At 40.5% G+C, this 14,921-nt stretch overlaps 3 protein-coding genes across 3 annotated transcripts in view; all 3 read right to left on the bottom strand.

Moving 5' to 3' along the window:
* Positions 1–3,787, bottom strand: part of vars1 (valyl-tRNA synthetase 1) — a 10,391-nt gene extending 6,604 nt beyond the window's left edge. The window contains exons 1-11 of the mRNA XM_035672572.1: positions 3,679–3,787; positions 2,494–2,849; positions 2,258–2,401; positions 1,891–2,095; positions 1,689–1,798; positions 1,487–1,562; positions 1,051–1,151; positions 810–937; positions 516–680; positions 330–411; positions 122–241 (exon numbers count right to left, since the gene is read on the bottom strand). Of these exons, the coding sequence (XP_035528465.1) occupies positions 122–241; positions 330–411; positions 516–680; positions 810–937; positions 1,051–1,151; positions 1,487–1,562; positions 1,689–1,798; positions 1,891–2,095; positions 2,258–2,401; positions 2,494–2,847 (1,485 nt within the window). The 5' untranslated portion in view covers positions 2,848–2,849; positions 3,679–3,787. The remainder of the gene's footprint in view (positions 1–121; positions 242–329; positions 412–515; positions 681–809; positions 938–1,050; positions 1,152–1,486; positions 1,563–1,688; positions 1,799–1,890; positions 2,096–2,257; positions 2,402–2,493; positions 2,850–3,678) is intronic.
* Positions 3,788–4,437: 650 nt separating this feature from the next.
* LOC118336063 lies at positions 4,438–8,179 on the bottom strand. The gene is made up of 3 exons (XM_035672623.1): positions 7,542–8,179; positions 6,008–6,850; positions 4,438–5,323 (listed from the first exon to the last, which is right to left on the bottom strand). Exons 1-3 carry the CDS (start codon positions 7,848–7,850, stop codon positions 4,808–4,810), a joined length of 1,668 nt encoding a protein of 555 aa, XP_035528516.1. The 5' UTR covers positions 7,851–8,179; the 3' UTR covers positions 4,438–4,807.
* Positions 8,180–9,310: 1,131 nt separating this feature from the next.
* ino80e (INO80 complex subunit E) lies at positions 9,311–12,884 on the bottom strand. Its single transcript, XM_035672695.1, has 8 exons — positions 12,747–12,884; positions 12,379–12,461; positions 12,145–12,215; positions 11,994–12,046; positions 11,749–11,830; positions 11,169–11,286; positions 10,741–10,839; positions 9,311–10,214 (listed from the first exon to the last, which is right to left on the bottom strand). The coding sequence occupies exons 1-8, from the start codon at positions 12,772–12,774 to the stop codon at positions 10,008–10,010; spliced, it is 741 nt and encodes a 246-aa protein (XP_035528588.1). The 5' UTR covers positions 12,775–12,884; the 3' UTR covers positions 9,311–10,007.
* Positions 12,885–14,921: the final 2,037 nt, after the last annotated feature.

Genomic DNA, 14,921 nt, shown 5'->3' with positions numbered 1-14,921 from the left:
AAAATAATAAAAACAAGTTGACTGACACATTTTTTGTGACTTTTGTGAATTTACTGGAAATGACCTAAATCTTTATCGCTCCAATAAGATGCATTCTGTAACATTTCACCAAAATACTTGCCTCTATGTCAGAGATGGCAGAATTTAGTGTGCAGGACCAGTTAACCAGCCTTTTGCTTCTGTAGATCACTCCCTCGTCATGCATGCGGATAAAGGCCTCTTGGACTGCATAGGAAAGTTTCTGGAAAGAGAAACGGGTATAGACATGAGAATTAAAAATTTCTCTTCAGATTCTTTTCAAATTAGTTCCAGGAATTCAGACAACTCACAGGGTCCATAGTGAAGCAGGCTCTGTCCCAATCCAGAGAGGAGCCCAGCTTCTTCAGCTGGTGGTAGATACGGTCTCCCTTCCTAAAAAGGAAAAAGGCAAATGTCTTTATTCCAGTATTTATCCCAGTATTTATCCCAGTTCAAATCTCTCACATCTCCTCCTCTCTACTACTTCCTTCACTCACTCGTTCTTCCATTTCCAGACTTCCTCGATGAAGTGTTCTCTGCCCAGATCGTGACGGCTCATACCCCTCTCTCTCATCAGCTTTTTCTCCACCACCACCTGGGTGGCAATACCAGCGTGATCACAGCCCGGGTTCCACAAGGTCGTCTCTCCTCGCATCCTGTGCCTGGATGGACAGAGGAAACCCCACCAGTTCAAACACACGGCTTCCTGATCACAACAAGTGAGATTGAAATGGTCTCAATGAAAGTATGATTTTGAATTTCAGGCTGTTCAACAGTCCAACTGTAGTTACCATCTGGTCAGAGAATCCTGAATGGCGTTGGTGAGGGCGTGACCCAGGTGAAGTGATCCAGTCACATTAGGTGGAGGGATACACATCATGAAGATGCCACGAGGATTCTGGTCACTAATGCTCTCCCTCTGCAGAATAGAGTAAGTGAGACAGACAGATGTTATTGCTGACTACAATTATCAATAAATAAAAGTGACATTTTCTGTTGTGGTAATATAGCGTGAGGGGGAGGACTTCTTACCCCATACTCAGGCTTGAAGAATCCCTGCTTCTCCCACCACTGATACCAGGCCGCCTCCACATACTGAGGACTGTAGGAGTCAGGAAGCGGACTAATGACATCTGACACCAGAAGAGAAACACAGAAAGGGTTGACACATGGACCTGAATTGCAATTTCTCACAATACAATCCCAATAAGAGCCAGAATAAACCTGCTATGACCGCTACAAAGAAAATAGTATAGTATAGGTTAGCAAAATGTGACAGTGAGCGCTCTATGGACACTGAAATGTGTCCAGAAATTGAGTTTTGAAGCAATATAAGGACCTCAACCATGGGGTGATAATGTTATTCTGAACAAACACTGAAGTCCAAACACTGACCATGTATATTGATGTCACAAGCATCCATTCAGTTACATGAGAGAAAACACTCCCACTCACACTGATCAATCACCTTTTTTATCCCCAGGGGCAGTGGGGACATTGTATGTGATCACTCCCAACTCCTTCTTTTCCGGTTTGGCCTTTTTCTAAAAAAAAAAGAAGCAGAGCACAATACAAAAGTGATTTGAAATGCTATGTTGTTGATTCATGTTTTGCAATGCTGCACCCATCCCTTACAAGAGGATATCTGTGTAGAAGTAAAGTATCCGTACCTCTGCCGCTGGCTTCTTCTTTGCCTCCATTTCCTTTTTCTGCTGGAACTTTTCCAGCTTTTCTCTCTTCTTAGCTTCCTTCTTCAGCTGGGCTTCTGTCTTTGGTGGGCCTGAAGGAGCAGACACACAGAAAATCAGAATACTGTTTACACCAAAAAAAAAGAAAGAAATACTCATAAACTGTAGCGCAGGCTTTCCTGACCATTAGCGGTGGCATCAACAGAATCAACAGCAGCAGGAGTGGCATGAGAGCCATTGGCAGCAGCGTTCGTCTTCGGTGTAACAGGCACCATCTTCTCACAAAGAGCGATCTTCCCCAACACCTTCACAAACTGTGGCTGATTTATGCAAGTTGTGAACCACCTGGTAACATTGGTCAAGACCTTCCTGTCTGATGGCTCCAACACCTTAAAGGAAAAACCAAAAATTTAATCCGACTGCAGTTTTGAAGCACAGTATAATTGTTGACTGGCAGCAAACTGATTTCTCAGTGCTTAAATAGTCAGACTACCAAATGCTGAGAGACAATCGTCAACTATGTGACAAAACCTGTAAGACAACATACGTACATATTTAAAGGCCAGTAGAACAGCTGTAGCTACACCCATATCGGCCAGCGTGACGCTCTCCCCCACCAGGAAGGTTCTCGGTTCAAGAGCCTGATCGAGAACCTTCAGAACGCGCATCAACTCTGCACGGGAACTCTGCTGGAGCTGAGAACGTACAACACGTCATTTGAGAATAAAACCTCACAAGAATACATCACACACACATGTCTGAGTAAGCATCTGGACACTCCTCTCACCTTCTTATCCATCCCCATCACCCCCAACAGTGGGAAGACCACAGCACTGGACACCGGGGTGACTTCATTGTCTGCAAAGCTGAGCCACTGCCACACCTGGCTCTGCTGCTTTGTATCTACACCAGCCCTCTTCCCCTGTAAGGCCAGGTACCAGGACACAGCACTGGCCCCGCTCAGTACGGAGTCACCTTCCCCAGTGCCCAGCACCAGGGTTGGTCTGGAGCGGGCATTCAGGGACGCAGGAGGGTCCTCTGTGAGGGTCTTTGGACGAGAGGATGGACAAAACTCTGCAGCTATGAGAGCCAGAAGGCTCCTGAAGTCATCAGGGTGAGGGGACACGTAGAGAGTGGCCATCCCTGGTAGACAAACAGAAATGATATCCATTCCATTTTCTGCTGCCATTTCCATCTGCCTTTTTGCACTATCCTAAGTATTGTATATTTGATATTATTGTATATTTTTATATTTTATTGTCTGTTGTGTACCATTGAATGTTTAAGTTTCTGGTTCTTATCTGTTTGTGCCTTGTGCACTTTATCTGTATTTACCGTGGGGTGATGAGAACGTCTCTCGATTCCTTGTAATGTTCTGGTGGCAATGTGAAGAATCGACAATAAAGCTGACTTTTTGACTTCATTGTGAGCTGGTGACATATTTTCTTTTTGCTGTCAGTGGGTAGTTGTTGCAGAACAAGTATGCCTGCCATGCTATTAAAGACATCCTGTAGCTGCCAGGTAATGTTGGAGTGGGTGTGTTAACCGGATATATTAGTTCATTAGTGTCACTTCAAATTGACATCTGTGGTAAGGTTAACAAGGGACGCCAACTTTGTAAACAAAGTGGTTTAAGCGTATTAAAGAAAGCCATTTTTAGTATGTTATAGTGGCCTACGTCCATTTACAAAGTGTCAGAGACCATGGCTATGTTCGCGGAGTTAGCTATCTGTTTCACTTTGTGCAAAGCTGATATCTGCCACCTGTCAAAGGCCAACGAGGAGTCATGGCAAACAGGCTGGCGTTGGTTAGCTTTAGCTACTCATACAAACTAAAACTCGACTTTTTATACGTGCATGCTGAGTTTAACAAGTGTTTCCGTACGTGTACATGGTTTAAAACTGGTTTCAAAGTTAGTATGTAATAAAACTGCGGCTTGTTATCTACACATTATGTAAGACGTTGTCCATACCTTTGAATGAAACAGAAAGAGACGTCAGCTTAAGTTAGCATCCGCAGCAGAGCCACATGAGTCCTCTCGTCTGATGCAACGTGTTCCGGGTTTGAACCGCCGCTTCCGGCACAAAACGGAAGTGTGTAAATTGTTTTATTATGTTCAAATTATAACAACAACATCCAGTGCTGGAAGAAATACGCAGATCATTTAAATCATAAAAAAAGGTATGATGATTAATTATCAGTTAAATAAAAGTACTGAAGTCTCATGGTCAAAATGTATCCAAAATGAAAACAACTAATTATGCAGAATGGCTCCTTTCAGATTGTTATATTATACTAGTATTAATTATATTGTGGGTTATTACTAGTGCATTAACATATAAGCAGGGTTTTTAATATTGTGGCTCACTGAGATGGACTTTATACAGTGTTTAAAGTGTAGTTTTATCTGTAACAATATCTACTATATCTTAAAATGATTATATGTTTTGTATGTAAAATCTTAATCTGTAAAGTAACTAGTAACTTCAGCTGTCAGATAAATGTAGTATGAAGTAAAAAGTACAATATTTCACCCTAAAAAGTAGTGGCGAAAAAGCTAAAAGTTTAAGAAACTGGAAATACCCAGTAGTACCTCACAAATGTACTTAAGAACATTTTTGAGTAAATGTTATTGATTTCCACCTCTGATAAACAGTAGGGAAAAAAGTCAAAAAGGGACACTTTTGATGGGGAAACATCAAACACAAATATTACACAAACATATACAAAGTACAATAAGCGAGCATTTTCTTTTATTCAAATGTACACGTAAGCAAACATAACAATTATCATACAAGAATTATTTTGAATAATTACATCCAAAAGCCTTGTGCACAGTGTTTTCAAAATCACAGTTGGGTCACCAGCTCTCACATACAGCAGATTATTTGCACAGCCAGCCACAGTCAAGTGTAAGACCTACAGTGTAAGTGTGGATTACAATCCTTTTATAACAACTAAGGCATATTAAATTGAAATAGTTTCCCCCTTTTTTTACACTGTTATGTGCTTAAGAAATTTACAAACCAAAACTGGAGAAAACATTTCAAAAGGTTTGCTACTAATGGCGTCATGTAGAGTCTGGACTTTTCCTCCACTTTTCACTCTGACTCCTGGCCAAAAGCCCCTCTCACTGCACCAATGACCATATCCACCACACCCATTATTATTCCTCCTCCCAGCCTAAACACATTACTCACCCCATTTCCACTTCTCCACACCAGCTTCCCAAACCCACCACCCACAGCTTTCGCCTGACCCCCCATTTCTGACATCACTGTACCTACATACCCCTCGCTCTGCTCCCACAGCCGCCCTCCAAAGAACTTCGTCACCCACCAACCATTATCCAACGCATCACCAAATATCCCCACTGTGTCCCCAGCCAGGGTCCCAATGCCAGTGACCCCAGTGTAGCAGCTGTTCAGCAGGGCTTCCAGCATGGAGGAGGAGCAGAAGTAGATGCCGAAGAAGCATGTTTCCCCAATACCCAGTAGCAGTTCTGCAGCTGAGCCCATCCAGGACAAGAGGTCAGAGGTCAAGAGATGGACCAGGGAGAAGGTATCTCCAGGCAGGGCAGACAGTACTCCAAGGTCTTCCTGAAGAACGTATGTCACCTGAGTGAAGATAAGACAAAAATGTTAGTTTTCAAGTGAGATAAAAAGTTGTGAATAATGAAATGACCTGAGAGAATGTAATGAGTTATTATCTCCTACTGGCCACACCTCATTCCAGACTGGAATGAGGAGATTTATTAAACGACTCTGAAACTGAGCATATTAAAATAGCAATAGTTTCTCTACAAAATGACCACTTCTCAATATTTTCTTTTTAATGTTGTTATCTAAAAAAGACTCAGAAATAACAGGAAGTGATTAGTTATATTTTTGCTCATTATTTTGTATTTTCTTACGTACTAATTATAAAGTAAATTTCCTGTAATTGGTCAAATTAAAGGGGCACTCCCCCAATATTACAAAGTTCACTTTACTCATCATGAGGAGTGATAATAATATTTACTGTTGCTCTAGATGAGCTTCTACAGTCAACATAACCCTGATGATGTTATTAAGTTTATTTTATCTCAGCTTGGTCTTGTGTTATAAACTGTTTAAGTTGTTAAGTGAAGGATCCAGTATTTTTGGAGCTTGACCCATAACAGCGGCTAAAAGTCAGGACATCTCACCCTTTGCTGTATCGATTTTGGACTGTCATTTTTTAGCCTTATGGGGGTGTAATATTTCATTGCCAGAGTGTACCTTTACATAACAATGTCTAAATGGTTCAGTCTCTTGTATCACCTGTCCAGGTAACTGTGTGATTATGGAGAACACAGGCCACAGTGGAGCTTTAAGGATGAACATGGTGGTGGAAAGGATGTAGACCAGAGTACTGGTGGAATTTGTGTCTGTCTCTTGTTCATCCACAGTTTCATATTCAGCTGAGGCCTCAGGAGACTCTGATCTGGCAGATCTTGAATGTGTTACATCATGCTGCTCTTCACTGCTACCCTTTGAAGTCGCTGCGTCCGCTGAAGTTTCTTGTGTGATGTCAGCATCATCAGCTTCCTCTGGCTGAGCATCAACACCAGCCACCTGTTCTCCAGTGACCATTCCCCCTCTGCTTTCCTTAATGTCTTCATTTGAATCTTGGCTGGTGGTATCTGAATCTGCCTCATTAGCTGCTGTGTTTTCACCAGTAAGATCTGCATCCAGCTTTTCTATATTTCCAGGAAGCCCTTCATCGTGAAGACCTGCTGTGATTCCAACAGTCTCCCCATCTGTTCCTCCACAGCCTTCTGAGAACAGCTCTGCCACTCCTAGCATCTCCTCCAGCTCCTTCACACTCACTTGCCTCCCCCCTTCCCCTGCCTCTCTGATTAACCCCACACTGAAGCCACTCTTTCCCTCGGGGACAGCGCAGCACATGGCAGACCACAGTGGCTTCGTTTGACACTCCTCGCCTCCATCCTCAGCAGCCCCGAGACTTCCCACCCCGGTCAAGATGTAGAGTTCACCCCCTAACGAGCTGCACTGGGGCATGATGCTCGACTGGACCAGTGTTGTGACTGTTGAGTCCCAGTGTTGAATAGGGGAAACAGGATTAGATGGATCCCCGCTTCCTCTGAGAAGGGCTGGTACTGCCTGGCAGAAAAATCATCAAAACCAGATATTAAAACATGACTGCATTAAAATTAATGCACACGTACACAAGTTATAACCTTATTACATTACCAGTACTTGAGCTTGTATTTCCAAGTATGAATCAACACATTTTATTTAATTCATCATTTACAAATGTTCAGAAGTTCTTTGGTCATATTAAATGAGTCTATATAATATTTGAAAAATAAGACCACTGAAAACTATATTGTTCCTATTTTCCTGCATATAATCTGTATATATACACACAAACATCTGTAAGAAGCAGATAACTGTTGTAGCTGGTAACTTTGTACAGTTATGTAGCACAAAGCACTGCTGTTTTGTAAGAGAACAATATCCAAACAAGATTAGAGCCACTGGTTTAATTTTTAATGATGCATTTTATTAGCTCATCACATTATTCTGTAATATCTTAATCTGAAAAGTAATTAGTAACTATATGTGACAGATAAACATAATGGAGTAAAGAGCACATTTCCATATAAAATATAATGGAGAAGTATAAAGTAACATAGAATTGTACTTGAGTAAATGTACTTAGTTACATTCCACCACTGAATCACTGTGTGCATGCTGAAACACCAATCTGTGATTTTGTATAGTACTTTCAAATTCTATCATTCAAGAATAGATAACATTACTTTAACAAACACGATAGCTGCATCCTTACCACAAGCTCTCCCCCCTCCTCTCTCTCTGTCCATCCATGGCTGACATGGAAGGCAGAGTAGACAGCTGTGTCACAGGTCGGTTTGGACAGAGTGGCAAACGCCTGTCCCCCAGGCAGTCTGTGGCAGAGTGGGCGCAGCAGTGGCCCTGCAGAGGCTCCCTGAGGAGGTGTCTGTCTGTAGAAGCAGTGGCTGCAGAGGTTGAAGCCTGGCTCTGAGTTGTCCTCAGCTGGAAGAGACAGGCCTGGGCCCAGCACTGCCAGCAGCCAGACAGCCGCAGCAGCTGCACTGACAGCAGCAGGACACAGCATGGTGGTGGTGAGCTCAGCAAATCCCCCCTCTCTCTCGCATACACACACTCACACTGAGCGAGAGGGAGAGGCTTATAAATTATCCAGTGGTTTCCGTATATAGATGGAAAAGATAAGGTGGCCAAGGTTGGCTGCTGATGGCTTGTTGTTTTCCTCACTCGCTCCTTGTTCTTTCCTCCAGTTTGTCTCCAACCATGTCTGTCTTCTTTTAATGTCAGCTGTATTCTGAGAGAGTCAATCTGTGTTGCAGGCACAGTCTTGCTTACTCCTTCATTTCCCTTTCCCTGACAACCTCGCCCCCTCTGTCAGTTCCACCCTCTTATGACTCTCCCCCAGGCTGTACCTCCACTTCACCCCTCCCTCCTATACTCTCTATGGTTACACCTTTAACTCCCATTGCTGTTAAGTACACAAGCCAAGCCCACACCCATTAAATGCTGTCAATTACCTGTAAGTCCGCATTCCCAAACAATGGTCGTTGTACAAGGTTAGTCCTCTCATTGTCCATTATATTTTGTAAAGCACATTCCTAAAAGTGCTGACTCAAGTCAATCAGTTGCTTTGAAATACTTTCATATGAAAGCAGAACTTCTCACTTGAAACTCCAGGTAAAACGTGAGCAACTGAGCTCTAAATTTAACCATGTCAGTTCATGAAATCCTCATTAAGGCTTAATCCTGACAGTGTCAAAGCCACGGGTCATTGTCTCACCCAGAGTGAAGCAATTCTTCAAATCTAAACTTCCCAGACAAAACACTTCCTTTCATGGCTCACAGATTGCAGCTTGCTTTCCTATAATATTAACAGGCTTGCTGAGACATGACGTTGGTACTGACTGTTCTTCACAAAATCATTATGTAGCAAAAACAGCAATTCACATGTGATCTAATAACTTAGTCCTGTGAATGTGTAAGAGTAAACTGAAAAAACATAGCCCTGTTTTTGACATCTAGAAGAGGTGGAATCCAGCCAGGCTGTCTTCATGTTGCTTAAGAGTTATGACCAACATGATCCAAATGTACCCCTGGGCTTCTGTGAGAGTGGTATCAAGATTCCTTTGCAGAGAGGTCAAGCAAGCAAAGAAAAACATGTGCAATAACCAACATGAACTAAGTTTACATGAACTTTCCTTAATCACAGTATTAGTGTAGTGAATGTTGTCAGTCGTGCATACAGTGAGCACTGAAACAGACTATAGCATACCTCAGGGACTGGCTGTAGCTCAGGTATGAGAGTTTTAGGGTGTGATGTTTTGGGTGTGGCAGCAAGTAATGTTGTAAGGTATGTTTGATATTTTATTTCACATTTAACTCTTTTTTTAAAACAAATAAAATGGTGCAATAAGAAATCATTTTAGACAAACATACAACAGCCCTAATCAATATTTTTAGGTATAATTACCTCTGTAGCAGGTGTCCAGCATTATCTGTGACTGAAACCTGACACACGACTGAACTATAAACAGAAATCACTCACCTTTAATGATAACTTTTTACATTTTATTCTCTGACACACACAACCCGATAGGTGCAAAAATAATATATTTTCATTTAAATGAAGTAGCTTTGATTTTTGACGATTTTTTAATAAAAACATCAATAAAGTACAAATGACCAAAAACCTGTAAAAGTCTGTAACAAGCAAAGAAGATTTAACATTTGAAACATATATATCGCACTATAACAGCTTTAATGGACTACAGTATTTATACGATACCAAGTCTGAGATGGTGGTTACACAATGCAGAACAATTAACAAACAAGCACTCTCTCTGGGCAGGACACACCTAGTTGTAGTCACAGTTTGTTGACTGCTAGAATGTTTAGACAAAAAATAATCAGCAGCAGCTTTAAACTGTGTAAAAATCAAAGTATGCAAACGTCCCAGTGGCTGTGGATTTCTCTTAACAACTTACAAACTCTACATTTTATTCTTAACATGATATTGGAAAACCACATTTATCTGGGAGATATTTTTGAGAGTGCAATTTAGCAAAAGTCCACAGGGGGGAGCTTGGCTCCCCTTCTGCAAATGTAAAATGGGCAACTGAATACAGAAAATACATTCAGCCATGTTCTGTCTTTCACTCGCGCACACACACACACAACACACACACACACACACAAATGTACTACACATGTAAACACACAGTCAGGCTCACTCATTAGGGATGTCAATGACTAGTTCAGCCTCGTCTCCCTCCCCTCTGTCGTCATCTCCTCTGTCGCTGTCTCCATCGCTGTCTCCCTCCTCCTCAGCTGCATCTCCGCTAAGCATCTGTCTGGGAACCCAGCTGAAGGGGCCGCTGGCTGTTGGAGGGGCAGTGGTGGCTGATGGGTAATTAGCTGCCATTGGGGCAACAACCTGAGAGGAATTCAGAATAAAGCAAGACTGTTAGGAAAGACAAGGGGGACCAGGATATGATAAAGGAATAAGGGGTATGGGTGGATGACCGCATCACAGATGTAAATTAGGACAAGCATGCAGCATGTATATGAAGTTACAGACATACTGACCAAGGTCCTTTCAGCATAGTGTCAAACTTAAAACGGCTTAGGGGACTGACTTTTCCACAAAAATTGTCCTGAGATGTCACTGTTACAGGTTATATTGAGGACAGATCAGAAAAACACTGATCTGTAACTGCTTATATATCAAACTTTCCAAGTTATGAATATTGAACAAAGTAAAAGTAACCATTACAGAGACAAATGTTACTTCTTTGTACTTATGTGATCAAATTATAACCTACTGAAAAAGGCCTACTGTGCCATCTAATTCAAATGGCACAAACATGTACAGCATGTGAGAAGTTAGCAGTACATATTATTATTATTAATTATTATTATTATTATCTCTAAGTATCTTATTTTCCCTTTTCCTCTCTCACCTTCCCCGTAGTCTCTTTCTTGTTTTTAGGCGTCTTTGTTTTTCTCTCTTTCTTCATTCGTTCAGCTGGGGGAGCCAAATATTCTGGTGGGAAGGGCATCTGCCCAACACACACGCAGGCCCCAAATTGTGAAATGACCAGACAAACACAAATGCACACAGGCAATTTACAAGACAGACACACAAAAACACAAAAAACATACACAGAAGAATGAACAATGGCAACAACAGAGAAGCCATTAAAAACGTCCAACAAAAAATAAAGGAAGAAATAAAACAGACTTGTGAATAAAATGACAAAACAATCAAATTATATTAATGGTGCCAAATCAAATCAGGGATTATGTTCACTGGTGAGGAGATGACAGTGGCAGCAAGGTTACTGTTGCTAGCCGCACAGAGATATAAGAAAGGGAGATGGAAACTCACAGTGTTCAGGTAGGGTCCCGAGCCCGACGACTGTAGGGGATTTACACCAGGACGGGACAGCAGGGAGAGATGAGGGGAGGATGATGAAGGAAGACACGCCCCAGGACTACTTCTTCGCCTTAAAAGAGTACATGAAACATGAAAGAATGAAGAAACTCAGTGAGTGAGGTATAAAAACAAAATGTTTTGTCTACATTGGCCCCACACCAGTTTAAAAACAGATACTTTTCTCTATATTTTGTCCTTCTGTCCCCACTAATCCAGCATAGGAAGCCTTCTATTGTACCTCCCTTTTACACACTAATTAAGACTTAAACACAAATAATGGCTTACTGTTGGACTCAGCTGTATACTCTGCCATGCATTGCGCCAGGATTATGTTTACTACAGGTCACATTCACTGTTCACATTCATGTAACTATTCATAAGCATCCCATGAAAGTTCTACATAGTTCTAGCATCCCACAGGTGAAACAGTGGATGGTGAAAAGGCTGACCTGCTCTAAGTGTTGACAGATATAATCACTGTAACCACAAACCAGCAGGTTTAATTTCTGAATTTAATCTCAAAAGAACGTACTTCTTTGCTCCATCTCGTTCTCTTTCCCTCTCCCTGGGGCCTTCTCCTTCACTGTTTTCTGAAGAAACTGTTGCATCTGAATCTGGAACAGAGGAAAAAAAAACCTCAACCAACAGTGCAGTCGATTATAACTTAATAAATAATAGAAATGAAAAGCACTTTGCAGTAATAAGCACTTTATTATTATTATTATTATTATTGTTATTATAAAAGGATTATTTAGGATGAGCTGTAATAATAACTACCTGAGGAGTCTTCATCGACCCTCTCATACTGCAGCAGTCTGTCCAGAAGGAAGCTAGAAAACAAGTGAAGGACGTTGTTATTTACTGCTCAGGTATAATATTATTTAATATCCACTATTGTTTGATATTGTAAGTTAATATGTAGGCTCACCTTTTGTCCCTGGACACTTTGAGAAGTTTCCTCTGAGCCCTCCTCAGCTCCTCCTGAAAACATTCCTGTTCCTGGAAGAAAGAAACCAAACACAGTGCAGATAAGGACACAAATACACACACACAAACCGAGCACATAAATAATGATGTAAATATATTATGTGTGGTGTGTGTGTGTGTGTATTTGTAAAATACCAAAACATGATTGCTTCACACTCAGAATTATTATACTCACATAAACAAGAAATTTTAATTTTCGTTTGAGGTTTTTGTATTTTCGCTTGTAGTCAACTTCGACGTCCGCCTGACCGTTCATTTCTGAAATACAACATGCAAATGATGAAACAATTAAACCCCCAGTTTGATAAGATATACACCGAAGTTAACGTTATTTTAACTAATTAACTAGCTGTGAAACTTTACTACGCTCTTGGATACGGCTTTGTATGCTAAGCTAGCTGGAAACATTAGCTTACACAGCTAACCAAGCATGCTAAAGACACAGAGCTACCTCACGGGCCTCTGAAAATAAACACCAAGCTTTATTTAAAATATGCATGATTCATTTAAAGTGTATTTGTATCGTTAAACAACCACTGTTACCTCTTGTTTGATTCTGTCTGTGCGACATGCTCTTGTTTACGTTCGTGACGTAATTAACGTCGTTTCCATGCGTCGTGATGGGCGGGACCTTCTTCTTCTTCTTCTTCTTCTTCTTCTTATGTTGGTCTTAACTGCAGCACCGCCACCTTCTGTGTCGGTGGGTGTATTAGAGATCATTTTACACATTAATCCTGTCTGTAAAATAAAAACAAAGATTATTCTACTGCCTTATCCGCTTTGAGAGTTCATTAATATCAATTCCTGCCTTTCTCAGATCTTCTTGCATTCACTGTTTCTAGTTCAAACTTACTTATTACACATTTAACATGGGTTAAAAACAGTGGGATGTTTTTACCTTAACTGTGCCATTTTAATTGGAATGACAAAGTGTTATTATGTTTAAAGAGACCTCTTCTTCCTTTGACCTACCTGTGTTTCTAAATGTTGAATTGTGTGTGAATTAAACTTGGTGCTTCCACTGCTCTTCCCTCCTCTTCTACTGCTTTTCTGATTTGTTTAATGGGACTTAAGTAAATCTACAGTGGCTCTCTGTAGAGCATGTTTTGCCAACCTGTCCACCTCCTCGATTCCTGTCAAACCTACATGCGCAGGAACCCACATAAACATAATTGACATACCTTGTTGAATAAATCAGGAACGTACTTGTAACACTTTGAATAAAATATCTTAACAGCTGGAACTGAAGGGCTCTTGAGGAATGAAACAAAATCGAAGCCTATTAAAGTGTTTCCTGGTTTATTTTCCCTCAACCCAATGCAGAGCCAAGAGTACTGCCATGCAGCTCCACTCAGATAATTTGGTGTTTGCTTTATTCCAACAACTTTTCTTTCTGGAACTGAAAAAGCAGCTTCACTCGTCTAATGTTCTGGATCTTTTGACTTATATATTTGTAAAACTGGGAGTAGTGCTCTCAAACTGAAAAAGCCTTTTAACAGACTGACTTTCTCCTCTCTCTGATGTCTTGAGCTTGAGTTGTCTATCAGTGGTGTTGAGTGCGTTCATGGCTGGAATAACTACTGTTGGGCTCAGCTTGATATTAATAACCCTCAGGTCCTCTGCATATCTTATGCACACCCACCCAAAGCTTGCTCTTTGTCCTCTGCATTGTTCCCAGTGGGGGTGTTGTTCTTAATGTCCTCTGAGGTTGGCTCAATAGTTTATCATTAACTGATCATTTCTAATATCTAGTGGTGTCTCTGTGGCTGTGATAGGGGTCGATTTGTCTAACAACACTGTTTTAGAGTTTGTGCTTCTTTCTTATTAAGCTTTTTGAAGAGTTTTTGAAGCTGAACATACACTACTGTCATCAGGTGAAACCCCTTTTAATTTTTAAAATATAAATATACAAATACAGATAGAATAATTTAATAAAAACAAAAGCAAACATTTCAACATGAACATTTTTACATGATTGGGTGTTTATTTTTAGTATAATTTATAAATGTCAATAAAAAACCCAAAGAAGATTATATTTTTATAATCCTTACTGTTAACCTATTTATATTTTTGGCTTTGTGTATATATTTTGGATTTGCATCTTATTGATATTTTATATTATATATATAAGTGCACTCTTTCCTATTTTGTACTGCAACAATTTCTATCTTATCATATTAATCTATCTCTTGTTATTTTTTCTATTTATGTTATACATATATTTTTACTGTTGTGTGTTTGTCTATGCCTTTGTGTGACAGAAATACTATGTCAATATAAAAAGTCAGATTTACATGCTGTGAACATGGATTATTAGGTGTCAAATGTTAGGATTGTAAATCTAAAATTTATATCCTATGATTAACTTTTGAATTAAAGACATCAAAACAAAATTATAAAATTAAAAATTAAAATACAGATCATTAGTTAAAATGTAATAGGCCGCACTGATTATTTGGATTCTCATTCAGGAATTGATTCACTTGCTTCCTTGACTTCATGCAGTTGGCTTTTGTATTTTTTTAAATCATCCTGTCAGTGTCCCCCCACCTACCGCATACTGTATTGCACTGAGTTTGCAGCTCAACCTCTGCTCAGCACAGTCACTTTCCAGGACCCGGCACCATGAATTATAGATAAGGAACATTTGCAGAGATGAGTAATGCTGCTTCAGTGCACCCTTACCCATAGCCAGACTCCCCTGTGTGTGTGTGTGTG

This window comes from Morone saxatilis, unplaced genomic scaffold, assembly GCF_004916995.1.
Source record: "Morone saxatilis isolate NCDOM2014 unplaced genomic scaffold, NCSU_SB_2.0 Contig24, whole genome shotgun sequence".
NCBI classification, from domain to species: Eukaryota; Metazoa; Chordata; class Actinopteri; family Moronidae; genus Morone; species Morone saxatilis.
This window is presented reverse-complemented; position numbering and strand designations above follow the sequence as displayed.